Source organism: Gobius niger (assembly GCF_951799975.1).
Source record: "Gobius niger genome assembly, chromosome: 10".
Classification (NCBI taxonomy): Eukaryota; Metazoa; Chordata; class Actinopteri; order Gobiiformes; family Gobiidae; genus Gobius; species Gobius niger.
The window spans coordinates 16,917,530-16,945,111 of record NC_136861.1 but is presented as its reverse complement, the minus strand read 5'-3'; the positions used below and the strand labels follow the sequence as shown (position 1 = coordinate 16,945,111).

The 27,582-nt window shown below is 42.1% G+C and overlaps 1 protein-coding gene across 1 annotated transcript in view; it reads right to left on the bottom strand.

The window, feature by feature from the left end:
* Positions 1-26,279, bottom strand: part of plekhh3 (pleckstrin homology, MyTH4 and FERM domain containing H3) — a 39,030-nt gene extending 12,751 nt beyond the window's left edge. The window contains exons 1-4 of the mRNA XM_079564409.1: positions 25,688-26,279; positions 17,066-17,121; positions 5,968-6,062; positions 124-306 (exon numbers count right to left, since the gene is read on the bottom strand). Coding sequence (XP_079420535.1) covers positions 124-306; positions 5,968-6,062; positions 17,066-17,121; positions 25,688-25,822 — 469 coding nt within the window. The 5' untranslated portion in view covers positions 25,823-26,279. The remainder of the gene's footprint in view (positions 1-123; positions 307-5,967; positions 6,063-17,065; positions 17,122-25,687) is intronic.
* Between the last annotated feature and the right edge of the window lie 1,303 nt (positions 26,280-27,582).

Genomic DNA, 27,582 nt, shown 5'->3' with positions numbered 1-27,582 from the left:
TTTATTATTGTTATCAGTAATGATGGTGATAATATTAATCAGGCTGCTACCTAATAAAACTGAAATAATTAAAAGAGGTACTTTCCAGACCGGTTTCTGGCAATGGCCCTAATAATTACTCACCCGTCTCCTTGTAGGTCTGTTTGTCGGGCCATATGACGGAGCAGAGGTTGGTGAGGACCAGCGTGCCCAGTCTACGGGCTCCCTTCTCTGGGCCGGTGTAGTAGTCAAGAGAGTCCTGGCTCAGCACGAACCAGTACCGCCGCTGCTTAATCCAGTTCCCCCGCACCTCACGAAAGAGCCAGCCTGCAATACACACAACAAGCACGGAAAGCTTTTTATGAATGCAAAGAACATGGCAGGCTTTACAAAGGTAGGTTTCTGATTGCAAGTACAGTGTAGCTATATAGCTTCACCATACCTCACACTAGGAATGGACGTTTAATCACCATCAAATTGAAATTGCAATTTAAGTAGCAAAATAAAGTCATGCCTCTGTATAAAACATGCAAAGACTGTAGTTTAGTGACCTCATTAAATGACTGTGTGTTCATTGCTTTAGCAGTTCATATTTCAGTCTTCTTTCAAACGTTGATGTTCCTAGACGTGTGTAAAATGTGCTTTGTAAACATAATTTGGATTTTAACCCCCCCCCCCCGTTTACAGTAGAGCAAGTAAAAATCACAAATGGTGGTCAGCTGTCGGCGCCTACACATTTGTGCACTTCCGATTTTTCAAGTTTGCACATCAGATGCTGCAATATACACATACTGCAATCGGAAGAGGTAATGTGGGTGGAGCGCCTTGTCCAAGAGAACATCATCAGATTGCAAGGGGGGTTGAGACATCGATTGACATTTGGGTAGCAGAAGATCGGCTTGCACCACTTTTACCACATAAAAGTGCTGCAGATGAACATGTTCCCTTTGGCTCATTTCAATAAAAAATAGCTAAATGTGAATAATATAGAGACAAAAATGTGACAAAACAGAGGCAAAAATGTGATGAAAAAGAGGCAAAAATGTGAAGAAAAAGAGACAAAAATGGGGAAAAGAGACAAAAATGTGAAGAAAAAGAGACAAAAATGGGGAAAAGAGACAAAAATGTGAAGAAAAAGACAAAAAAAGGACAAGAAAAGGACAAAACTTTTATGAAAGAAACAAAAATGTGATGGAAAAGAAAAAAAAGGGAAGAAAAAAAGACAAAAATGTGAAGATAAAAGTAAAACTTTTACTTTTATCTTGTTCCACCAGCTGTAATATTTCACACAATGCGCCTTCTCCACCAAATTTGACCATTTCTATGCCACGATGGTACACCAGAGTGACTACATTCAAAGTGCTACATCTGGCCACCTTATGAACACCGTCTAACTTAAGGCGTATGCGATTGTCCATGAACTCTGATGGAGCCTTTCTTGTTCAAATAAGTACTCGGGGATAAAAATACAGTCGGGCCTAAAACCCTTCAAGTAGACGGTATAATTACCTCTTAAGAGCTTGACAGAGTGAGAAAAGGCAACATGTAAGTACAAGTGCAGTGGCATGAGAGTGGTGGGTAATACTTAGCCAAGGCAAAGCTTTTCCAATCAACAAATGAATGTGCAATATGGGCCAAGACTCATTTCGCTCAAATCCCCCCAAACAACAGCCTGTGCCCTGCCCTGCCCTCCTCCAGCTATGTGCGCAAATTACTCCTAATAAATATTTAATCTCAAGACTGGATAAATACACTTTTGGGATGAGGGTTCGCCAGATGTTGCCCCGGGGGATATGGACGAAGGAGAGTGGGCCAGAGGGCAAAGTTCACACAGGGGGCTGACGGGAGAGGTTGTAGCGGGCCACCTGGACACTGCTTTTGCCAAGGGAGGACCTATTCATAGACAGGGAAGATATATAACTCAGCGCTGCCCGGCCACACTTGTAACGTGGCATTGCGAAAGAGTGTGCAGCCTTGTGTGTGCCCATATGGTTTATACATGCGGTGGGTTTAAAAGGAACAATTAGGCCTTGTACCTTGGGCTTTCTACCCCGTGAAAAACCCGGGAGTGACGCCACGCAGGCCTCGCGACTTCCCTCTGCGGTTAACAAGCTGCGTGCCACCTGTCAAGTTTTGTTCACTTCGCCCGCACGCTCTCACTCTCCCGCGATTTCCTTTCATCCCCTCCCCTCCCGTTCGGGGCCCTCCTCCTCTGCCTCAAAATGGTTTTCACAGGCCGCACAAAGCCCCACTGCCATTCAGGAATAAAAATAAAGCCGGAGAAATAGGGGGTTGAGGGTACGTTTCCTGTTTAAGAGTGCCGCTATAGGGTGGAACTATAGCAGCTTTCCATAAAACCCAGCTGATATAAGTAGCCCGCAGCGATAAACCGTGGAGATGCTTACGGCCTCACCACATTATAGAGGGCATTAAGAAAAGGGCATGTGAAAAGAGGAAAGATAAACATGGGGTGTAGAAGGGCTATACAGTGTGTTTTAGTGAGATGTGACAATGTTACAAAAGTGCGCACACTGGGGCTGCAAGATATGAGAAACGGATGTGATGTATAATGTGATGATGCAGTATTTTGAGACTATTTGTTTTCTGCAAATTGTGTCAAAGCAAGACTAAATCAGGACCAAATCAAGGCCAACATGAACATTATTGAGACATTATGAGACCACAGTGACTTTGAGATTGAGACGAAGCAAAGGTTTTCAAAAAGTAGAGTCTGGACTGGAACTAAATTACGTTTCGTCTCCAATACAAACATTATCTACTACTCTGCTTAGAATCAGTTTTTTGCCAAGAGATATTCAACCTCTTAAGTCCTACCCGAACCAAGCACATTTTCTCCAATTTAACCAAATCTAAAAGCTTCTTGGTCAAAATGGTCAAAATGGCGACAAAAAAGAGACAAAAATGAGGATGAAAATGCAACAAAAAAAATGACGAAATGTGTGGCAAAAACGGAACAAAAAGGCCAAAAAAGAGTGAGGAAAAAGCTTTTTGTAGGTCTTAGCTTTCAAATGAGGTGTTACACTGGCCTAAACTGCAACCCTTTAGATTTGGGTCAAGCTAAAAATGCACTCTGTAAAGACGGTTAAGGAAAATAGTTTAATAGGAAACTTTAAAAACGTAAATGCTTGATTTTTGTTTCGAGAAATTACAGCTTTTAGTGAATTCTAACATTTTCACTCGTAAACTAGAGAGCTGTTGAGTTGCAGGTCAGGTCAGTATTACCTTTACAATTGTGAGATAGGATCATGGTCTTTGTAAAGATCAACTGATTTCTATCCAAACCATCATTTCCCCTTTCACCACAACTCGGGCTCCAGAAGTTGTTGATTTGCAGATGTTTTCAAAAGCAACACTTCTGTGGGATGTTCGACATATGTCTTTGTGTTTGTGAACTTTGAGACAGTTTTCCTAAGTCCAACAGAAAAAGACAGGAAGAGAAAGAGAGCGAGAGAGGAGAGGAGTTTGGCGTCCTGGGACCCCCTGTGTAACCCTCCCATGGACCCCCATCTGGATCCCATCTCAGCGCGGGCTAATGTCTCCCCCGAGGACCACGGCTCAACCTTAATTTGTTTCATTTGTGACCTCTGAACCCTAAAGCCCCTCCTTTAAAACTCATACCACGCCAACAATCTTTCTCTGTGTATATTCAGAACTTACAATGAAAGTCCATAGCGCAGGTAATAGTGGAAAAAGTGGGTCAAGGTGCAAATGCATGAATATTGTGCATTTTATATGAGCTGCACAACAACAAAAAAAGCTTTGTAAAACTGATACAATGTAAGATTATTCTTGATAAATTATCCTTTATTTGCCCTAAGAAAGACTCACTTCCAGTATGTACTACCAACATGACTTTTTTTTTAATAGTTCGGCTGGGGGTGCGACTTATACTAAGGTGCGACTTATATATCAAAGTCTATCATTTCACATGTTTGTTATTTTCGCGAATACAAGCGGCCGAAATGAGTTTCCTTCGCAGGGTGGCTGGGCGCACCCTCCGAGATCGGGTGAGGAGCTCAGCTACCCGGGAGGAGCTCGGAGTAGAGTCGCTGCTCCTTCACGTCGAAAGGAGCCAGCTGAGGTGGCTCGGGCATCTGTTTCGGATGCCTCCTGGTCGCCTCCCGCGGGAGGTGTTCCAGGCATGTCCTAGTGGGACAAGGCCTCGTGGAAGACCCAGGACACGGTGGTGGGACTATGTCTCCGAGCTGGCCTGGTGTCGCCTCGGGGTCCCCCCAGAACAGCTGGAGGAGGTGTGTGTGGATCGGGAAGTTTGGGCATCTCTGCTGAGACTGCTGCCCCCGCGACCCGGCCCCGGATAAAGCGGAAGAAAATGGATGGATGGATGGATGGATGTTATTTTCACACTGACAGCTGCTATAAGGCGTTCTAGGCTTGTCTACCAGTATCTGCTACTCCTGTACCACTGAAGATTTTAAAAACAGTAATCGAGCAGCAGAAAGAAAGTTTGGAGTGAGCAAGAAACTTGTTAGGGACTGGTGAAAAAGCGGCGGTTAATCTTACTGCAATGAAGAAAACAAAAAAGCTAATCGCGGGCTAGAAGCTAGATGGCTACAGCTAGAGGAACGAGTTCGGAACTGAGAACTTGAACAACGTGATGCCGGGAGAGGCTTGTAAACGCACCTCCGTGCCCAGGTAGTTGCCAAGGCTGGTGCGACTTATACTCCAGAGCGACTTCTTTACTGAAACCTTCTGAACGGGCCAAATGAATCCTCTTGGCCACGCTCTGGAAACCCTGCTCTTCATTATACCCCATTTACAAAGGATTCCCTTCTCTTGTGTATTGAACAAGCTCAGCCTGTACCAGACATGTTCATATTTCAGTCTTCACTCAAACCCAAACTAAAGTGTTCCTTTCAGAGAGTAACCTTTCTTGTTGCTCTAGAACGTTAGTATAACATTTATCAGAAAGCTATTGAGTTTTATTTGAGCTAATGCATCCAGCAATGTCCACTACTGGTTACCATCCTACTATGAAAGCACATAACTCTTTACTATCTTGACAATGTCTAGTGGTATACAGTTCGGGTTTACTAGAGCATGAGGAAAAGCTAAATTATGTCAGCAATCGAGAGCGGCTCTGTTTAACTTGAAATCAACAAAAGAATGTCAATAAACCAATGGCCACGTCGTTTTCTTTCCAGTTCATTCTCCCCAAGGCCATTCTGAGCAATAGGACTGGCCTATTTTAGACACAGGGCTATCTACGCCTAGTTGCTTTGGGATATCCTGCCTGAATAGACGTCCTTTTGAAAGCATATGCTTGTGAAATGAATAGGCAGACATGTCATGGTATATTTAAGGTGCCAAGGTCATACTATTGAAGGCTGGTTATGTGTACAAAGTAGCCTAGAGACCTATGTATCCGATGTTCTCCTGTGTTTTGAAGGAGGGGTGCAGAGCGGGGAGTCGAGCGGAGAGTATGGGATGGGTGCGTGAGCCAAATGTGCTTAGTAACTGCAGTCAAAATTATCTGTCGCCATCCCAAACAGGTAACATAACCAACTGTTTTAATTTTAGTTTGAATGCGGCTGCAAACGAGTATAAAGCACAAGACCATGAGCTCACTTCCAACATAAATAGAGATGCCCTCGATAGTAATAATTGTATTCCATGAGGCATATTTCCATTGTATGAAATAATACTTATATCTCTGAAATACAGACTTGACCACGAAGAACCACGGCCGACACATTTATTTCTACACATGGCTTTCTCGGTTTGTATTTTGAACTGTGGATGTGTGAGGTAGGTGCTATAGAAGAATCAAGAATTTTCCCTCTTAATACATTATTGAATACATCCCAATACTCCCCATCATCATCTAAAAAAAACATTGCACTAAAGCCGATCAAATTAAGTCTTTTTACTAATATGGAAAACTCCTGGATGACTGAGAGCTTACACAAACCCAATCTATAAAGTTATTGACAGATAGATAGTGCTCACCTTTAACCAGCAGTTCGGGGTCTTCCTCCGGACTCATCTTGCTCTTGTCGATGATGAGGTTCTTCATCTCCGCTGACACCTCTGAGATGGCGTGTCTGTGAGGGGCAACAGAAACAGGATGTAAATAACTGCTCCTTCCTCCGGGCTCAGCTCCCGGTCTGACGGCTCACTCCCATTGGATAGATCCTTGGCCCGGGGCCCTACATTTGGCTATAGACACCCCCCCATATGTGACACTGATATCACTACAAGCCATGCGAATGCTCCGGGATGGGGGCTCACTAACACAGGGGGGTGTTGTGAATAGATCTGTACTCGAGACTGAGATCTGTTTTCAAACAGTACATTGCACCCCTATAGGCACGTGGCCGCCTTTTGAGTCTTAAGATGTTCAAATTCAATTAATTCTATGCTTTATTGTTACTGGAGTAAATTTGACATTTAGCCCACTGGTTGGTTTACGCCTACATTAGTCCTGGTTTAGTCCTGGTTAGCCACAGTTCACATTTCACAGTTTCGCATTGTAGCACTGCTTAAGTCCTGATTTAATGCCGGTTTCATAATATATCTTGCCCAAGGACACCACAACAATTTAACAGTTCCTGTGGTAAGTCAGTCTCGGTTGAGTACCAATTTAGACCATGTCCAGTCCTGATTTTGTACTGGTTTAAGAGGAAAGTCAGTGTTTGTTGCGCACAGTTGACTAGTTTATGTGGTAAAAAGCCTTGTCTTAGTACTGGTTTTGTTTTGGTCCACTTAAATCCTGTTTTAGCCACAGTTTATGTGGTAATGTTACCACTTATCTAGCCTCTAGTTTGTTTGTTTATTAGTTCCATATTACATTTTTGTTTTAGTGCCTCATTCAAATTAAAATATCCTTCCTTGTGCCACCCCTTCAGAGATGATTTTCAAAGCTTGTACTTAGCAGACATCTCTTCTTCTTTTTTTTTGCATTCTTCTTTCCTATAGCAGCAGCATACGCACTACCCCAACAAGCACTAACGCAGCGGGCTATGTGAATATAGCGTGTCTCTTTATCACTTTGGCTTCGAGGCAGGAGACTCAAAATAAACGTGGCAGGGCGACTCCAGCCTGTCTTCTGGCCAGACCCCTCACGCCAGTCGGGACATGGGGTCAGGAGGCCAATGCATAAAATATTTAAAATTCATAAAAGGCGTGTAAATGTGCCAACCTGTATCTTCTGGTTTAGAGGGGGATACCAAGTGACAGCTGAACATTTGGCACTAAATCCTTGTGGGGTAACGACAAATAAGCAGATTTTTGTGTCACGTTCACTTCCCATGCCATCGTTTCCACCAAACTCAAACTATCTTCCTATCCATAAAATAGTTGAACATATTTATTGCTCCAGATGTACTGAATTTTGCTGTTCCCTACACATTTCTCACACTGTGTTTCTACAGTTCTCATTTATTCCTCATTTCCTATGTGGTAAATCTTGATTCAGGAACAGGAACTCCAAGTACTTCTATTGCTTAACTATTCAAAACTAAGTCCATCCTTTAACTTTGAGTTAACATTTTGGCTGTTGTCTTTGCCCCCTCCTCCTCAAACCGTTATCTCAGGCCAAGGTCCATTTCCCCCCCGTTTGAGATAGGGCTTTATCTTGCATTGTTTATTTATCTAATTATCAGTTCATTTTCTATTTCCTTGATAAACTGAGCACACAGAGTTCAAGTGACGAATCTTCGTGTTCTTCCTTCCTGTTGACCGGAATCACCTCTCCAAAAAAAGACTAGCCTCGCTTTGTTCCATGGGGTCTCCCGAAATCTAGTTACCCACCAGGGTGATTTATGCCCGTATTGATCAGATAAGTCCAGATGGGTCCTCGAGGAAGAGGTCAGAGCTAATCAATGAGTCCCAATATAGCTTTATCTGCTCGGGCTCAGCTTACGAGACCAGAGAGGCCATTTCCTATAGCTTTTCATGAGCACTTCCCTGATCCAATCTCATTTCTCTGTACTATTTTTGAATCTAGTGCAGTGTATATACATTCAGCATCTTCGTAAATGTAATTACAACGGGAGGTAAGTTGATTTGTGAAATGGCAATAAAAAGCTTCATGCTATGTTTAGAAACACAGCTTTCTTCTTATCTTCAGCCAAATCAGATACATCAGTGTTTCCCAAGCCGGTACTTGGGCTTCTTAAGGTGGCATTCAGGGACATCTGCAATTTCAGACTTTATTCATTTTAATTAGGGATAAAGTCAAGTGTTTGGGAATCAAGAAAGCTTGTGTGTTGGAAAAGAGAAATGTATTATGGTGTTTTGATACATCTGTGAAATAAACATACATAAACAAATGGCCACTGATGACTGTGATTCAAATAGAGCAACCTTGTAATAGAGCCTACATTGTTCACAACAGATCCCATGTCTTTTAAACCTATAGGGATTGCCTCACCCAACCTGCTCGCCAACTATCAGCGGAGCCAGTGAGTACTTTGCGATCCCAGACACCACTCGAAAGCACTAAAATAAACACTGATACGTCGATATCTCTTTTTTTGACGTTGTTTAAAAGCCCACCGCATAACACAGACAAGTACGTAGACGGTGTATGTTCGCTGAAATAGTGACAGAATGGGCAGGGATTAAAGCCTGTAGAGGAGAATGTAGCCTGCTATGCAAAGTAAGGTTGTTTATATTCATGCCTAGGATCATTGGGATACTACAAGGGTTTGGAAACTTAAAGGTGCATTGTGCAACTTTTGATGTGAAAAAAAAAGTTGATATTTGTGTGTATTTGACCTTGTAGTGACCCAGTGGCTGTATGAGTGGCCAGCATGGCGCCTTTACTTTCCATCACAGTGGTCTCTCTGACGCTCCAGGAGCAATTGTTTGGAAGGATTTCACCACGGACGGACCCTCTCACCAGAAAACCCAGAAAACAATTGATCCTGTAGCATTGTGGAGATAACCGTGACATATTTTTTTTACATAAAAAATTGCATAATGCATCTTTAAGGATGTTTAATCAAATGGTGACTTCAGTAAATTACTAACTTTTTTTTACCATATGGATACATCTATCCAGTGCACTGATAATGTGCCTAACCTTCCTTACAAACCTCAGCAGTCCGCACGTTACATACATTCATAGAAATGTATTTGATGTATGGCTTGTCTACAGCAATAACTACCTCAATAGATTTTATGTTAAATGTCAACTGTCAAGAAGCAGCGTCAGAAGTCGTCTCTAGAGTGACAGTTCATGTGGAAGAGTCTGATTTTCTAGGAATTGCTGGCGCTTTGCCACAAGAACTGTACAAACTAGTTTTTTAGAGGGATCTTAAACGCCCTACATTTCATTTGTTTCTTGTGGTGGAATAAAATGTTTTGTTCTTCAGTATACTGTAAAAGTAGTCATTTGTGTTGACCCATGACCTTTAACCTGAATATTTTTCTATAATAAAACAAATCTAGATACATCTAAGGCAACCATGTTTTTTGAAGAAACGAAAGACGAGCCACTTGATTTGGCTTTAGTTTGGTGCTTCTTTTGAATCGACTTCTGACATATTTCACTGTGTCATAAAACTGTAGTCAGCCAAAAGGACGTTATGATTTTCTTTCATTTTCTATGTAGGAGACTGAACATGTTCAGATCTTTTCAGCAGAAATAAAACATGTTTATGTGTCCCTCGGCTTGAAACAACTGTTTGAAGACGGCTGATCTACTGCTTTGAGTCTCCACAGCTGTCCCGCTACCCCCTTCCTCTCAACTACTGCCGACTCCTGGCCACCTTATGGGCCGCCCCCGCTTTCCCACAATCCCCCGGCGCACACTGTGATGTTGGGGCCTTCACTGGGCACTTCCTGTGGAGCGCAGGAAACAATTTGACACGGGGATTAGACAGCACAAAGAATAGCCAGCACATCTCCAGACTGCACCTCTGTCTGTGACCCCCCGCCCCACAGAGCAGACACGGGCGACTGCTGTGAACAGGGAGACGCACATGGCACAGTCAGTCATCGAGTATGTGAATACAGATAAGGTCACATTAGGATATATAATGTAGAATTATACAAGCCTGTTTGATTAAAAACACCAGAGGCACTTTTATGAATTCACGGTCACACGCTTTGGAAACTTGTTAAAACATCACCCAGTTTGATTGGCTATTCCCTCATGCAACATCCCACTATTGTGAAATAAGATTTATTTAACATATTTCTCAATTTTCTTCTCACCAATAATGGAGCTCAAAACTCTTGTCCACCTTTAAAGCCCTAAATTTTCCATCATTTTCCCAAAGACTTTTTGAAAAACATTGACCTTAAAAGCTGGGTTAACGATTTATTGTACATTCCTTATGCCACCATAGGCCTGCTAAATCCCAAAGAAATTCACAAAATAAAAAACATGCACTGTTAGCATCTATTTTTAAGTCTAATTCAGCACACAGTACTGTATTTTTAAGGCAGTCCTCTCGGTTTCGCTCCACTATCGGACAAAACATCTGACAGGCAACCAAAACATGCATAAATTCACCTGAACAGTTATCGGGGGTGTGGGAGGTTTTGTCAGAGCTAGATGGGAAGTGCAGCGTTAAGAGTTTAAAAGAATGACACTATGACACTAATAAAGTATTTTACCAAAAAATAAAATAAACTGCCACATAGCTGATTAACTTTGATCAAAAAAAGCCTACGGGGAAAATGGATTAGATTATGGGACTATGCTGACTGTAATTGTTTCTTCATTATACTTCTTCTTCATTGATAATTAAAGGGACTATACAGACTTTAAACATGTTAAAACATCCCCCTACATGTTTCAGCCATGTCCTAATGTGTAGAATGAGCCCAGGACTGTTCCCCACAACTGCCTCTAAAATCCTGCACTGTCAATCAAAAAGCTGTTACTTCGGGTCCGAAGTGCCGTCATGCACAAACTTTATATAGAAGCTGCAGTTATGTTTAAGACCTGAGGTGGCAGTAGTGAGCATAAAATGACCAACTTGCATCTAGTCTCTTTAAGCGTGTTTCATAATGCGAAAAAAACTTTGTAATTCACTGATTTAAAGGCAATGAGTGAAAATAATTACACTTAAAAAAGTAAATCATTGCTTGAGTGCTGTCCTATATTGATGAACATAAACTTCGAGTTTTGTGCCTTACTCACCTATGACTCCGTAACCATTTCATCATACAGAGCTTACAATGATAAGACCAAAGGGTTGTACAGTCTGCAACTCAACACCACATCACTGAGCAGCAGAGTACAGAATCCCATAGAGGAGTAACTTTGTTTAGGAGCGGAAGGAAAGGCTACAGCATGAAACTCTATATGCACCTCTGCAGAGGAAGGAGAACATTGCGTGCACGCTGCACAGTGAGTGAAATGCAGACTCTATACATCACACAAGTCAGGACATCTCTAGGTTAGTTGAAGCTTTCTGGGTATTTTAACAATTAATATGTTGCCCCACCCCAAAAACTTCATTCCAAGTTATCACGTAGTTGACATTCAGTCAAATGTTGCATAACCGTAGCATCAACACTCACTGCGTACGTACATTATTAATAATATTTGTTTTAAGTTATGTCCCAGTATACCACATTACATATTTCTATATTTGTGGGCTAATGACCAACTATTTTAACCATGTAACTAGGCCTGAGCAATTTGGGGAAAATGTCTAGTTGTGATTTTTCTTTTCTAGAATTTTAAGATTCAGGACTGCACATTTTAAACAAGACTAGGAGCATTAAAGCAGTACTAAGTAACTCTTGCCCCTAGAGGCCATACGCGCCACTGCAGGCGTCGTAGCATGTTGCAGTTTTTTACTCATTAATTGTCCGTGAGAGTAAATACTACGCTGACAGAAAAGACAAAGGGAGACAATTGTACATCCAATTACACAATGGAGATCATTTTCTCACTCAAACTTGGCTGTGCTGTTAAAGTGGCGCTACCCCACAGTTAGCTTCACCCGTCAGCCTGTTAGCTTCTTCCTCGTGATTCCATTAGTGTGTATTGGTGGCTCCGACCCGGAGGCAGGGAAAGTTGCAATTGTGGTTTTCTGGAGAGAGCCACCAGGGGGAGATGATCATCCCATCAACACTTATATTACCCCCAGAGGGACTCCGAAAAGGATTTACTTAGTACTGCTTTAAGACAGAAAAATAAGGCACAATCTCTGTCCATCAAAAGAGAAATGCATGGTGAACAATGTATTTAAAAGAAAGAATTGAAACAGAATGAATTCTTATTCAAAAGAGCTGAATGTGCGTTACTTCTAAGAATAACTGTGCTCTTGTTGTAGAGAAGAGACTAAATGTGCCGCTGGTTTTCAACCTTTATTATGCGATGCTTCTGATCAGAACTACATTACAGCAGCTGTAGTCAAGTCAAGAAGTGCAGTAGAAGAAAGTACAGATACCTGCTCTAAAGTGAAGTAGAAGTCTTCAACATAAAATCTACTTAAGTAAAAGTACCTAAAATGTGTACTTTTCCATCGCTAGGAAATACAAATCAAATGAAAATGTGGTGTATAATAGAAAAGCTTATACATAGGCACAAACAGTAATAGTACTCCATCAGAGTTTCTTTCTACAAGGCAGGGACATAGAAATACTTGCATGTCGTTGATTAATGAACAGCCCACACACTCAATTTGTGAATGATTGTTATCGCGTCACTGTGGCTTGTATGGCTTATTCAATATACACAATTGCCATATCAAGTTACTATTATGCATGTACTTGAAATGACTCCACTCCCCTGTCCTCTTCCTCTGGGCCAAAGCTAAATAAATCTAAAGGGAACAAGCTTTATTAAAAAGTGGAGTGAATTAGGGAGGAGACGCAAATAATCTTGGCTTTTGTCTTGGCTGAAATCTATCTCCCCGCAGTGAGCGAGTCCACCGCAGCAGCGGGGCTCTCTGGCTGGGGCTGCTGGGAAAATGGGGATGTGGCGATTAAGACCTGGGCCTATCTGACCTCCCGGCTAAAAATACTCTGTTTACTCAAGAACACTGCCAAGAAATGCTGGACTGTAGAGGAGGGAGAGAGGGAAAGAGAAGAGGACTGGGGGAGACGGAGAAGGGGGAGCAGATACAGTAGATGGATAGACAGATGGGTAGAAAACTAAATGAGGAAAGACAGAGAGGAGTGAGCAAAGGCCATGTTTTGTTAAAAAGGAGAAGTGGAGGGAGGCATGTGCGTCTCAGGTGTGTGACAGGAAGTCTTGCAGCGCGAGTGTGACTGCGTGTGACTGACCGACAGCGTGATCGGGACAAAGAATCAGGTCAATAAAAGGTCAAGTGGCTTTTGGACCGCGATGTTTCTAATGCCATAGATTTATGCAAACGCTCTGTGCATGTGGTGGTGGCGCAGACATTGTTGATGGGTCAGTGGTTGACAGACAGGCACACAGACACCCAGACATGCAATTACCACATGCTGGGGGGTGTCACTCAAACTCACCCACCTGATGTGGGTCACCCGGCGGCAAGAGCGGTGTGTCGTTTGGGTTGTAAACAGTTTAAATAGTTTGCAAAGTAAGCAGACATATTTATAGATGCTACAAAATAAAGGGCTTTGGCAAAGAGAGCGAAGACAAGCAAGCAATTCCCTGCAATGCAGTATTAAACTTAAAGGGGCTGGATGCAAGTTGGCCATTTTATAATCACTACTGCCACCTCTATATGCGTAACTGCACCTTCTATATTAAGCTCGTGCATGATGGCACTTCGGACCCGAATTAACACCTTTTTGAGTGACAGTGCCCGATTTTAGAGGCAGTTGTGGTGAACAGGTCTGGGCTCATTCTACACATTAGGACATTGCGGACATAGAATGCGGTAAATATTGGATATCGGCAGATACTCAAACCCCTGTATCGGCATCTGTATCAAAAAAGCTGGATCGGTACATCTCTAGCATCGAGTATTTTTCTTTAGTATTGAAATCGGGCCTGACATGTTGGTATTGTGACACATACAGGCTTGTTTAGAAGACCTATTCCTGTCAGCAGAGAACGACTTTAAGAATCAAACCTGTGATTGCCGTTAGCTAAATCAGATGTAATACCTTTTCTCATGTGAGATTTAAGAGTTAGCAGATGTTCACTGCAAACTAAACTAGACTAACATTATTCACACACCCCCAACAACAGAAATGGAAACCTATAATTTCCTTTAACTATATCAGCAACCCTAACTCACTAACAGTTTAAATACAAAGGCCTATCAAATTCAGTCTTTCCTCCACGCAGCTGAACGTGTGGGTGTGTCCAGTCAATGAGCAGGTACTGACCGCACTGTTCGCCCTCTAATCTCAGCGCTCTCTGTCACCATCACGGCCCGGCTCTTAACACACACACACCCCCCCCCTTCAAAGGCCTAATTACGCCGTACGCTTCAGGCCACCTCCAACAAACGGCTGCACAAGCGAAGTGACACGCACCGGCACACCTTTGAGGGCGTGCTCCAAGGTACCACTGAGTCACTCGCTACAGGGGGGGGGAATTGGACAATTTCCGCTATTGCTTTATGCTCTATGCCTATGGAAACACAAGCAACAACACACACCCTTTAACAACTGCAGAAAACAGACATACACTGCCTGCCCAAATAAATCACCGTCAAAAAATAAATGACTAATATTTCATTGGACCACCTTTAGTTTTGGTTGCGGCACATATTTGCTGATTTCTCTTAATGCTGTCTGAATCACTCTTATGTAATGTGATGTATCCCCATGTCGTCATCTTAACATACACCCATGCCATCAAGGAAGGAAAAAAGAAAAGATCCATTGATGGAATTATCATATATTACTGAATCTAGACCTGACCAACTGCAGAACACCAGATCCAGGTGGTGACTTTCTTTTTGGCCAAGCAGTGTATTAGTGTGAATTCAGTATGTGGTAATAGACAGAGGATTGAACTCTAAACGTTTTCCACAAAAGTTTCCACTGCGATGTGAATCAGTGATTCCCAAAATGAGGGTCCCCAAAAGATTATCTTTGGGTCCCAAAAGCTCCTGAACAGAGAAAGAGGTACTAAACCAGGTTGTTTGAATCACTTAAAGACACATCACAAAACATTTTTGGTCTATACTGTTTCCATCGGTGCAAAACCTGCTCCCAATGACCAACTCAACACAGAAAATGCTATTACCGCAGTGGGTTATCAAAGAATGTATTTGGATGAGGATCTAACCTGTTTGAATCTCAAATGCAGCTGACCTTAGTCGACATCTCCATGGAAACGAGCTGGAGACGTACCCACTCAATTTAAAGTTACAGTCATGTCTTAAGAGAGGTGAGACGCTCATGGCAAAGGCACATGTTTGTACATTTATGAGGGATTTTTCCATCATGAAAAAATATCTGTATTGCAGTTTAATTAATCTTCATAACTAAAGAGCTTTATCTTTTCTTGAGAGAAAAAGGATGATAACCCCACAACCTATGATGTAAATACATCACAATAGACATTCAAGAAATATAAATATGTTTAAACTATCAAAATGTCATTGTAGTTTTCATGTTCACATTTCATCCCACGCATAAAAGGATGAGCAGTGGGAAAAAAATGCAAATGCTAAAACAAAAGTAAAATTCCACCGACTGGCTCACCAATCAGATCGAGTCTAAACTAACCCAGGTGTCCCACCCTAATGAATGAATAAAATACTTGGAAAATAACCAGTAGGCTACTTGCCATGAATCACATAAAACAATTGCAGTACTATATTCCCCAAGGTCCTTTTCTGCACCAGTCGTCTTTAAACCGGTCGACCTTTTCCACTCGTAATACTTTCATTATGAATTCCTTCAAACTGTGACATGTGTGGATGAGTCGGCAGATATACAGCCCGGATTGGACAGACAGAAAGAGAGAGAGGAAGGGGGTGAGATCGGGGCACGGTGCCAGTGATGGAGCGTAACAGTCTGACGGCATCACTGTCTGAGATCACAGGCCAGCACTAATGCACGGATAAAGCCCTTTTTGAATCCAGCCTTTTCATTGTCACTATGGCACTTATCATCAGCAGCAGCAGCAGCAGGGCCATTTCTGTTTTATTACGGAGTCAATCCATTTAGGCCCCACAAGCAGTTTAGTGTATGAACGTGATAAAAGGGTAGACTGCCCAACAATGAAGCCAACCATATGAACTTGCACTGAGGCTGTAAACTAAGGTGGCTCACACTCAAGTTGCATTTTCAGTGGATTACTTGGTGGTTTGTAGTTTTTCTCAGCTTACCTTTCTCTATCTGGCATTGAAAACTATTATCGGCTTCTACTAATGCGCTTCATGAGATAGAGGATTCAGAATAAACCTCAGCTTAAACAACAGATGAACGCTTTCCACTTAAGCGTCATTTAACACAAAACAGCTTCCACTTTATTTCTGAAAAGTCCAAACTCCAAACAACGAGCTGCCGCGGGATATCTGCCACAGGATTGGATGAAGACTTTTCGATTGAAAAAGCACTATGTGATAATTGAGATTGACTAGATGTAATTATTCCACCGCCTCTGGTCACTTCACTATGTCGATTCTGTTCATTGCCAGCAATTTTATGACCACTTTTACAGTGTGTTTTAGTTGTGGAGCGGAGCCCAGGAGGGCAGGCCAATGAATGAATCTGGACTTATAACAAGGCTCATTCTTTGCTTATGACTGTTCTTTCTTATGGTCATTTCAAGCAACTATTATGCCTCTGTTTGATCCCTATAGCTAAATTCCAGATATCTTCATTGGAGCCTATAAGCATTCACGGAAGCCAAACAAATCAATCTACACGGCTAACTATCTTGCAATTCCCTGTCTTCTTTATAAGTGGGAAAATTGTTACGTACAATATATATCATAAGCAAAGCGTTTTCTATGGGCTGCGTTCAAGGGGAAGTCTGCAAATAATCACAGTGCCATTAGATCACACTCATTTCTGGGGAAGTGAAAAATCAAGTGCTTGGCCTCCCCTTACAGAAGTACGTGCCAGGGGTATAAGTATAAAAGCGATCAGCTCTTAGGAGGAAGTACATGAGCTGAAAGGGGGAACTAGCACTTCCCAAAATGAACCTTTGTGACATTGTCTGCTTCTCGTTTCTTACCCATTTGTCCCGTTGGCTGTGCGAGTGGGCTGAGAGACAGTCACCTCTGTTGGACCCTATGGGAAAAAAACACAAAAGGAGAAAATATGGTCAAAATATATTATCTTTTATACTATTACAACAACATAAAGGTGGAGTACATGATTGAGTAATGGCTGGGCACTATCAAATGTTTTCCAATTCAAGCACTTAGACAATACTTGGTTTACAATACCTATACTAAAATATCTGTCATCGAGAACTAGAAAACAGAACACTAGTGTGCGGATTACCTGCAAATTTGCATATTGGGTTCATCTCAAATGTGTGAAAAATTGGGAATAATTGGGGAAAAATGGGGGTAATTGTGCCAAAATTAAGGAAATAATATGTGGGAAAAATGGGGAGAAAAATTTGGGAAAACAAGAAAAAAATGGGCAAAACAAGGGGAAAAAAATGGTGTAATGGATTTTTTCCCTATTTTAGATAAAAGTTAAAAGATTTGTTTCCGGTACCTACTTTCAAAACTTTCATTTATTCAATACCAGTACCTAAACTTTTTATCCGTTACCATACTGGTGTCGTAATATAGTAAGATATTTAGATTTTGACCTAATGGTATATAATGGGAAAAGCTAGTGTAAAGAATAGTGCTGTAATTGTTTTTCATGTATTACTATTGTTATTCTCTCCCTGTCTCTTTGAACCTCGAGTCCGTAATAAAGTTGAATTGAATTGAACGAGTAGGCTAAGTCAATAAGTTAGCACAATTAATCACAATCTAATAAAAATGTCGCTATTTGATCGGTTTGAAAGGTCAAATCGTGTTCCTAAACAGCACTGGTCAGTAAGTATCTATATCAAAAGTGGTCCAAGAAGGGAACATGGGTAAGGTGATGATGGCTGATGCACATGGGAAAGAATTCATCAGACTATTTAGATGACGATTGAGAATAAGGCATTGAAAGGTGACTGCAAAGGGGTGGGCGATACTGACAAAAAGCTAAAGTCTCAGTTAAGCCATATTATATAACTGCAAACCTTCAGAAATGTGCTGCATATGTACAAGAAAATACCTTAGTTAAGGCGAACACATGGCTCAAAATTAAACAAGAGACGGTTGAAACATCACTTTATCCGTTCACACACAAAATCAGTTTTTCTTATTAAAGGTATATCGGGCCAATATTCTGGGATTTTACAATATCGGCTATCAGCCCATCTATAGCGCAGAAAAAAGTCAATATCTCCGGGACCGAAAGCAATAGAGACTTCCCGTTAAGTCAAGGCTTTAAAATGAGTCCCTCCACAACTTCCTAAGTTTCAGGGGAGTGGAGAAACATCGCGATAGAAACTGGTTAGCTACAAGTTTGTTAAACACAAGTTTGACCAACAAAACCCCAGTCAATATGGACATGCTGTGTCTCATTTGGAAGCACTGGAGAATTCAATCACTGAGTTGTTTTAACCTCGGCAATTGTATTCTTCAGAATTTTATATCGCCGCACAAAATACTACGGCTAGCAACAGTATGTTAATGCTAACGGCAACTAATCAAAGCTGGGACAGAAACTATGATGATGGACTCACTTAAAGCAAAAGTAAGTAACTCATGCCCCTAGTGGCCATAACCGCCATAGCAGGTGTCGTAGCATGTTGTGTTTTTGTACTCATTAATTGTCCATGAGAGTCAATACTACGCTGATGGAAAAGACAAAGTGAGAGAGGGATAATGTACATTGTGGCACAACTCAATGACAATGACTTCTTCGTGATTCTATTAGTGTGTATTGCGCCTCCGACCCGGTGCAGGGAAGTTGCAAGGGAAGTTTTCTGGACAGAGACGCCAGGGGCAGATGAAAGACCCCCCAATCATCCCATTAAGTTGCTTAGTTCTTCTTTAAAGAAATAAAATAAAAATCGGCCACCGCTGTAGTGGCCAAGTTATAGTCCACACGTTTGGAAAAATCGGCAAATATCGGCATCGGCCTTAGAAAAACCCATATCGACCTCTTCTTCTTCTTTATAGCAATTTAGCATTTTACCACAATTTCAACATTATCTTACACATATCAATCACATATTCTGCATATTAGGCATTTCTTCATGAGATCACATTAAGACCCCCATTAATAGACAGGCGATCATATTGATAACCCTCATCAGGTAATAAGATTAAAGCCTAAGCAGTCCAGGTGTGCGTGACCGTTCAGCGGTTCATCTTAAATTGCACATGGCTGTTCCTGGCAATCGCTCTGTCAGTGCATAGCAGCTCTGTTTCTGTAATGCTTGGCTTTAACTTGAAGGGTTGCCCTGGTGGAGTGAAATATAGCATCCAAAACAGCGTTATTTAATACAAGAAGTGGGGGGGGGGGAACAGAGGCCTCTTTTGTGCACCCTTAAACCCTTTTATTCACTTTGGCCACACAGTGAAGTCCTTGACCCAAAAATAACCCGATATCTTTTCAGCACATAAACCCTAATTTTATGGATCAAACGCGCTGCCAGGCCTCCTCCTATGAGCATCAAATATGAAAGGATACTCTTTTCACAGCGCATTAAGACTGTAGATTCCCGATGTGACCTTGGAAAACCCCAGTGGGCATGAGAGCTCGCCCTGTGCGCAATTTAGGCCGCTTCCCTGGTGAGCCGGGACAGCAATGGGTGTCTACATGTTGTCTCTAGAAGCCGCAGCCTTGAGCCAGCTACTGTGGTGGCCCCAGCCCAGAAAGGTACCTGAAACACTATCCAGGTCAGAGCATGGGCCCATTGCACTTCACACACCGCACTTTACTACTAGGCAAACTAGCCTAAGTATAGCCCTCGCCCGGCAATAAGTGCTTCTCTTCTGGAGGGCACCGAAATAGAATGAAAGCAAAAGTTTAGTGCAGTGATTTTAAACTTTTCACACCCAGTACCGCCTCAGAAAATATTAGTGTTTCGTGCTTCTTTTTAGAAGTATATAGGGGTGTTTTGTCTGACCTAAAACAACACTAAACACAGGAAATGGAAATAAAGCAGAATGAACCAGGACTAAAACGGGCAAATTAAGACTAAAACACGTCTAAACAGGCCAATACTACAAGGTTAAGATGCTATACTTAATGAAACAATGAACCAGGTCTACACTAAGATCGAACAGTACAAAGTCTGGACTAAACTAGCTTCAAACTAGAACTAGACCAATCTGAAGGCTCTGATTAATGCTTGACTACGGGGAAGCACCGTCAATATCAAAGCAGACAGTCGCCCAGTGAATGGCACTGCACTGTAACTTTCCCCAAAGTTATCCATGAACAAATTTAGGCCAAAACCCACATCCCCAGAGGATAAAAATCAGAGGGCCAGAACGAAAAAAGGGCAAATCAATAGTAATCAAATCAGGCTCTGAAAAAAAGCTATAATCCAATTAAATAAACTACTCAGATGATCGATAAATTAACGGACAAGGTGAAGTTGAGGCTCTTTACAATGATCCTCCTCCAAATATACAAGCAAAGAATTTTCCAGAGGAGTTAATAGGCTGTGGGTTGGGGAACGAGGATCGCGTGCGACTGCGAGCCCTGGCACCCACCGCTCTGCCTTTTGGACGGGCGCGGGATGAATCACACCAAAACTGGATCCGAGCACGGACGGAGGAGGAGGGGGAGAACAGGGAAAGATGCCGTGATGTGTGGATGCCGGGATGGACTTCCGGGCTCTGCGTCTGCCCCTCTCCCTGGGCTTCCCCTGGGAGGCTGAGTAACCAGGAGGAAATGCTCAGGCTCAGCCAGCGTTGGCCTGAGGACCAGATGTGCGGCTGCTGCTGGGGAGGTGGTGGTGGTGGTGCAGAGGCAACGGAAACCAAATATAAACCAATGGACCGTGGCACCTCTCAAGTCGGGGCAGTGAAGGTGGTTGGTGGGACCGGTTCCCAATATCAGCGCCACTCCCTGAGCCCACGGTCAAAAGAATGGTTGAAGCATTGGGTCTTACAGAACATGACCAACAAGGTGATGGGTTTTGATCACACGAGTTTTCCCTGTCATGAACACAAACTAAATTAGTCCTTTGAACTCTCAGTTGGTTTTGTTAGAGGTCATTTATTTTGTGTTTGTGACTGCATTTCGCATGACATAAAAGTTTGAATAAAACCTCACTGGAAACGGGGCAATAAGGGAGGATGACGGATGTCCTGTCTTTAAACTGAGTGCCTGGCTGTCCCACACACTGGAGGCATTCAGCTCACTGGACTGTTTGGGCAGCTGTTGGGAGGCAGTTACATTGAATGGGGACTGTAAACATCTGAAGGAAAAGGACTTTTGACATGTCCCTGTGCACTATACGGGCCAGGGCTACACAAGTGTCCGCTCTGAGTCATGGTCCTAACCAGAGTTTTGGCAGAACAGAAGAGGTTTCTGTTGAGGACTTTGGTGCTTTGGATGATGCAGACCATGTCATCATGTTAGAAAACAATAAAAAAGATTGTGGTGAAGTTTTGGGCACTTTGAGTCTGAGACTCACATTTCAAAACAAGACAGAGACGTAGACAGTCTTGTGCTTTATTTATGAAGATCTGAGAAACTAAATGAGAAGAGAAAGTAAACTCAAGTAAGCACAAACCAGACCTAAACCAAGCTATATGGTTAAACCAAGTTAAAGCCATAACATTACAGCAAAGATAAACTTACAAAAATAATTCTAAATCAGTTTTTTTTTAACCAAAAAAAACAAAAAACAGTACCATTCAGTTTAAACAGGAATCAAGAGTTTTTTTGTTTCTGTTTTCTCCATCAGATAGTGTTAAAAGCATATACTACAAGACCTCAGTGATTTTACAATACATTCTTGCGACACGGATACTGCGTCACCTAAAATTGCAATAACTTGGTGAGACATTCTGCAGCTTCCAGACTAGGACAAAAACTAAATCTAGCCTATATGTTACAACTAATTTCATGGTGTAGATCAGGAATAAATGCAAGAAATGAATAAATCAAGCTAAACAGCTACAGAAACGACGGAGCGCCTGTGTACCACCAGCATTACGCACCCCGCAGTTTGAGAACCACAGTTAAAGAGCGGGTTCGTGTGGTCATCTTTTGGCCGGGGCTGGACACTGGCCTTCCAGCTAAATGGACTATTTCATTCTCAAAGCCCAAGAGAGGAGCACACATATACACCCAGGGAGGTCTCACTGCTGTCTGGAAATGTGGCCTGTCCAGAACCAAAGTCAATGAAGCTCTTTGGGTAAACCCTAGTATTTTGGCCTTAGGGGTTTTCTTTGAAAATCATTGTGGCACATCCCAACCCCCTACTATTGACACCACATACTGCCAAACACGATCAGCCTGATCTGTGTATTTAGTGGGCAGGACCTATAGGAGGATAACAAACTGCACTGATGGATGATGGGTTCAGTTAGGCACTGAATCAATAGTGTAGGTTACAATGTATGTATTACTGTTTAAATGCTCAAGTAAATTCATATATTTTCACATTTGCTAATATATGTAAGTATAAATCATTAAAGCACACGATGCATGTACATGTTCTTGACTGGGCAAAACAAAAAATGCACAATGACTAAAACATCAACTTTTGCAGCACTATATTTTTTTTACTGCATTATTTGTCTTGACCTAACAGAGTCATTCAAGGTTGCAAAGATCAGGCACACCACATAACACATTAGAAGACATCTGATCTGATAAAAATGATCGTTTATAGGATGTTTATACTTTTACGACGCGGTTCAAGTGAGGAGACACGATGAATATTTATGAGACTTTATAAAGCAGGGCCTGTGTTCAATAAGGCACAATAAAATGTAAGGATTTGCACACTGAAAAGCGCAACAAAACCCAACACTGTATGACGCAGAAGCATGCAAGTTACTGGCTGTATGCAAAAAAAAAGCTGTACAAAACATTGTAAAACCTGACGTTAATGATTAGAATTTAGTGTCATGGTCCTCTGCCTTCTGCATTGTAATAATACGGCTCTTTCCTATCACAGAAGCTTTTTTTTTTAAATCATTTTCCAAACAATGACCTCAAAAGGATTGGCTTAAAAGTGTGTTGTGATGAAATATATCACAAAGAGATGTATGGACTCCTGAAATACTTTTATTCCTGGTTAAATCTTAGCCTGGTCAGCAAGACAACAGGGCAGGCTTTTCCAATTCTACATAAAGACATAATCTGGGAGTTCAGTCCGTAACAAAACAAACATGGCGGCTCAAGAGTATGAATAAGCCTAATAAAAAAATTAGCCTAATAAAAATCTCACTGGGGCCTGAGGAACAGCATGGGCATCTGCAAAATCAACTGAGGAAGCACCAATCGTCATCAAACTTTAGGGAGGAATGGTGCAGTGAGCCACTCCTGTAGCTAGCTGGCTACTTCCTAGTGTATTTTTTTCACCAGTGAACACAAATATTGTTTTAGTATTGCAACCCAATCATAAATGAATCCACCAAGCAAGTAACAAACTAAAAAGTCAATTATAGCCTCGAAATATATTAAATACTTGGCATAATAACTGCATATTTTATCTAAACACTACACAGCCCAAGACTTCACTCGAGCCATTCATATATTAGTTAAGTATCAAATATTGTCTCCTGCCTTTTGTCTCAACCATCGGTCATGACACCGACCCCCCACGGGGACACAGGCACATCGGTGATCTCTCTGTCTGTAGCTTTTAAGGCCCTTTAGCCATTTCCACAGGGACCTGTAAGTGCGATCCGGTATTGATTGTGGGCAGTTCATTCCTATAATCAAGAATGACCAGGCAGATGGTGGTCTATATTATGAGAGGAGAACCAAAAAAAAAAAAAAAAAAAAAATGTAGAGACCAACAGTACAAGCAAACCATGATTTCACTCACTGTAGGCCCCTTAGACAGCAGATGTTAGCGTTATCAAGTGGCTGGAAGACTGTTGGAGCAATAACTGTAAAGCTTATCAGTCTGAATGCAAATCCGTCAGTGCACTGGTTGGTTGCTAACACACAATAGGTCAATGTAACAACCCGTTTTCGGTTAGTGCTAGAGCAAAGCATAGGCTAAACTGAGCTATATATGAAATTATAAAACCTGTGCTGATTATGGAGTATGAGGTTAAAGAAAATGTTCACATTCATGAGATGATACAAACATTGGAATGAGGGCAACATCCAAAAGGAAATGGGAAAAGGGAAATCATGGGTGTGTTTATAAATCAAACTAACATAAAAAACGATTTGCCTTCTGTATCTATGGTGCATTTTTACAGATATGGCACAACATGTTACACCCAAGTGTGGATAAACGTAGCTGTTGTATTAGGAAGGGCATCTCGTTTAAAATAAACTATGTCAAATCACATTGCTGGTTGCTAGGAGACAGACGATTTAACGTGACAATCCCAGAAGGCACAGCCAAAAGGGAAGCAAGAAGACTATGATATGGCACCTGCTTGTATGTTGATACTGATGCAATATTGCAATGGATTTGACAGACCTGGCTTAAAGGTTTAGTGAAAATGTCATCCATGCTCTACTTTAATATTAAGAAAAGTTGCTACGTGATGAAGAGTTATTAAAAAGATGAAGATAGATAGGTTTGGTGTACATTTTATTGACCCGCTGTATTGTTGGGTCATACAGAGAAGAGCCTCCCTCACAACAAAGCCCCCTCACAAGTGGGCGGATAATACTGAACTCTCTGTGCCTGATCAGATGACTAACATTACACAGAGAAGACAAGGCCACAGTCTTTATTTACAATTGAGCCAAAAGCGAAGGCCAAACACACAAGACCAGCACAGCTCATTGGGTTTACCGCTTGCATCAGAATCGGTTGGGGATTGCTCAACATTTCTCGTGCCAATAAGTGCATGCAAACTGTAACGTACAACAAGAGGCTGGGTTATGTTGGAGAGGAGATACAGTGGGAGAGGTACAGTATGCTGGCACTGGCAGGCGCATGTACAGCACAGTCACAAATCTCATCATAATCCTAAAATTGCGTTGTGGTCAGTTAATACGTAAAGTAAAACACAATAGGACAAGCCAATGCCAAGACCTCTCCTAAATGAGTCCCAACTTAAGGCTAAACCAAGACTAACTCAGCAAGTTTGAAAGCTAAATCCTAGAAATCAGTGACTAAAATAGAATTATAATTTGATCTGTACCAGTGATTCTCAAACTGAGGTAGGCGAGCTCGTGGTAGGCTACTCAAACTCTTCCGCAGTTCTACTGTAATGTAGAGAGAATTTTATTTAGATCTTTCTTTGTCCTCTTTTCGGTTGTTGGGTAGGGTTTACTGAGACTCAGTTCAGCAAAAATTTTGACCTGGTGGGTTTAGATCTAGTGGTACTCCCCTAGAACTCAATATGTTCTAAGTTGGCACAAGACATAGTTGTAGGTAAGCCTGGGTAGCAGCACAAGAAGTAGTACCTGCAACACAGTTTGAGAAGCACAGCCTCTAATGGTGAATGCAAAATGCTGATTGGACATTGCTGAACACATGCAACTGGTACACTGGGTTATAATTCTAAGTTGTAATGCTTTGTCTTGGATATGTTCTGTCTGTCAGAGCAATGCATAGGCTTCCAAACATACTACAAGTAGCTATGACCAGCAGTTGTTGTAAGATGCAGGTGGAGAGAGTATTTACCCGTCCATTGGGAGTCAAGTCGTCTTTATTGCGCAACTCAAACGATTCTTCCTCCTCTTTCTCCCCATACTCCCTTCGTAGCAAACTGAAGCCCTGCCTGCAGCACAGAAACCAGCAAACCCCTTGCATAGGCATTCAAATGAGGTTAAGTGTGTCCACTTGCGCTGTCCAGGTTTGGGAAGTGGTGATCAACACAGGCAGCGTTGCTGTGGCTGTTGTAGTAAGTAACTCCAGAAGCTGCTGTGCGAGTGCTTCTCCATAGATAGTGCGTACAATGTGAAAGGATATCATAAGATGTCAGTTCACTGATTGCCAGCGACGTTACCGCAGTTGTCTATCTGTACATGGCTCTTGATAGTTTGCAAATCCAAAGAATGACCAAAAATTTAGGAAAATCCACCTTCCAGAGCTCAGCTGCGACTTTGCGGCAACTTATGTCATCCAAAGTAACGTCACGCACTGCCGTTTTGCGAACAATGGATCATTAAAACTGTGTCACTACAGATATCCCAGAAAGTCGTGTCGAACATAGAAGAGCTGCTTGTCTTCGGTGTGACTGACTGACTTGAGAGTTTGAACAAAGCGTGCTGCAGCTGGGACAGAGCGCGGATAGTGTGAGCAGCGACGCGCCGCCCATTCGTTTTGCATAGGCGTCTCCATTGGCCAAAAAGCGACACTCCCCGGGAAACCCCTCCCACCGCGGACGTCCCACCGCTGACAGAGCGCATCACATGCCCCTTTGAGATGTTAGTAATTAAATCATCCATATCAGCGGGCTGTGGCTGACTTACTCCTGCACTCACTGTCTGGAACATTGCATATTGCTCCAAATCGTCTATGCGAAGTCAGTGTTACTGCTATTAATTACTGTTCTGCTTTTTCAAGTTGATGAGTTATAACATATTTGGCAAATCTTTTGTACTTTGAAGCACAAACAATGGGACATCAAAATCATGAGGAAGGATAATTCTACAGTGGTTCTCAAACAGAGGGACCATGTGCCTCTGGTGGTGCATAATAATGAATAAAAAACATATAAATGAGCTGGTACTTGAAAGCCAATCTCTATGCAAGCAAGTGTGCAACTGACCAACAAGGCAAGAATGTGCATTAGTAATATTGGTGCATTTATTTACGTTATGTAAATACTTAAAATGAGTATTCCTTTGACCTTTTATTCGAGGCTGGCATAGTTGTTATAGTAGTATAGGTGAAGTAGTGCTTGTAGCAGCATAATATATGTAAAAGAAGTATTAAGAGTGGCATACCCAAGTAATTACAGGACTTTCTTTTATAGATAATTACCTCTATACTTCAGTAGTTCTTGTATTTTACAGTGGGGTGTTAGACTGGGGGGTAAACGTTTTATCCAGGGCCTATAGGGCAGGAAGAAACAGTATATTATAACAACTTGAGGCAATAGCTCCACAAGATGGTTCCAAGAGTTAAGCTACACACCTGCTTCAAAGTAACATTGGTTTGAAATGAAAGTATTTCTATTTACTCTTAGACAATGTTTTGCAGTAGTTTGAAGGATTTTGTAATGGGGATGATACATAGTTCCACTAATGACCAGCATATATTGGTTTATCTCACTTGCCTGTCTCTTCTCTCCTATATGGACACACACCTCCCCCACTCCCTTCCTCTTCCTCTTTGCTGAACAGTGTACAGTGATGCAGCAGTAGGAGCGAGGAGGTAGGAGGTACCGGTGCTAAATCCACACACGTGATAGAGCCAGCCTCCTCGGCGCTCTGGCTGATTTCTGCCTTAATATCCCTTCATTTCCCCTGCTCTGCACCGGGGCCAACTCCCCCCCACACACACTCCTCAGGCAGTCAGCTGGAGTTAACCAGTTCCTCACCAGCAAGAGCTACAGGACATGCTTGTGTTGA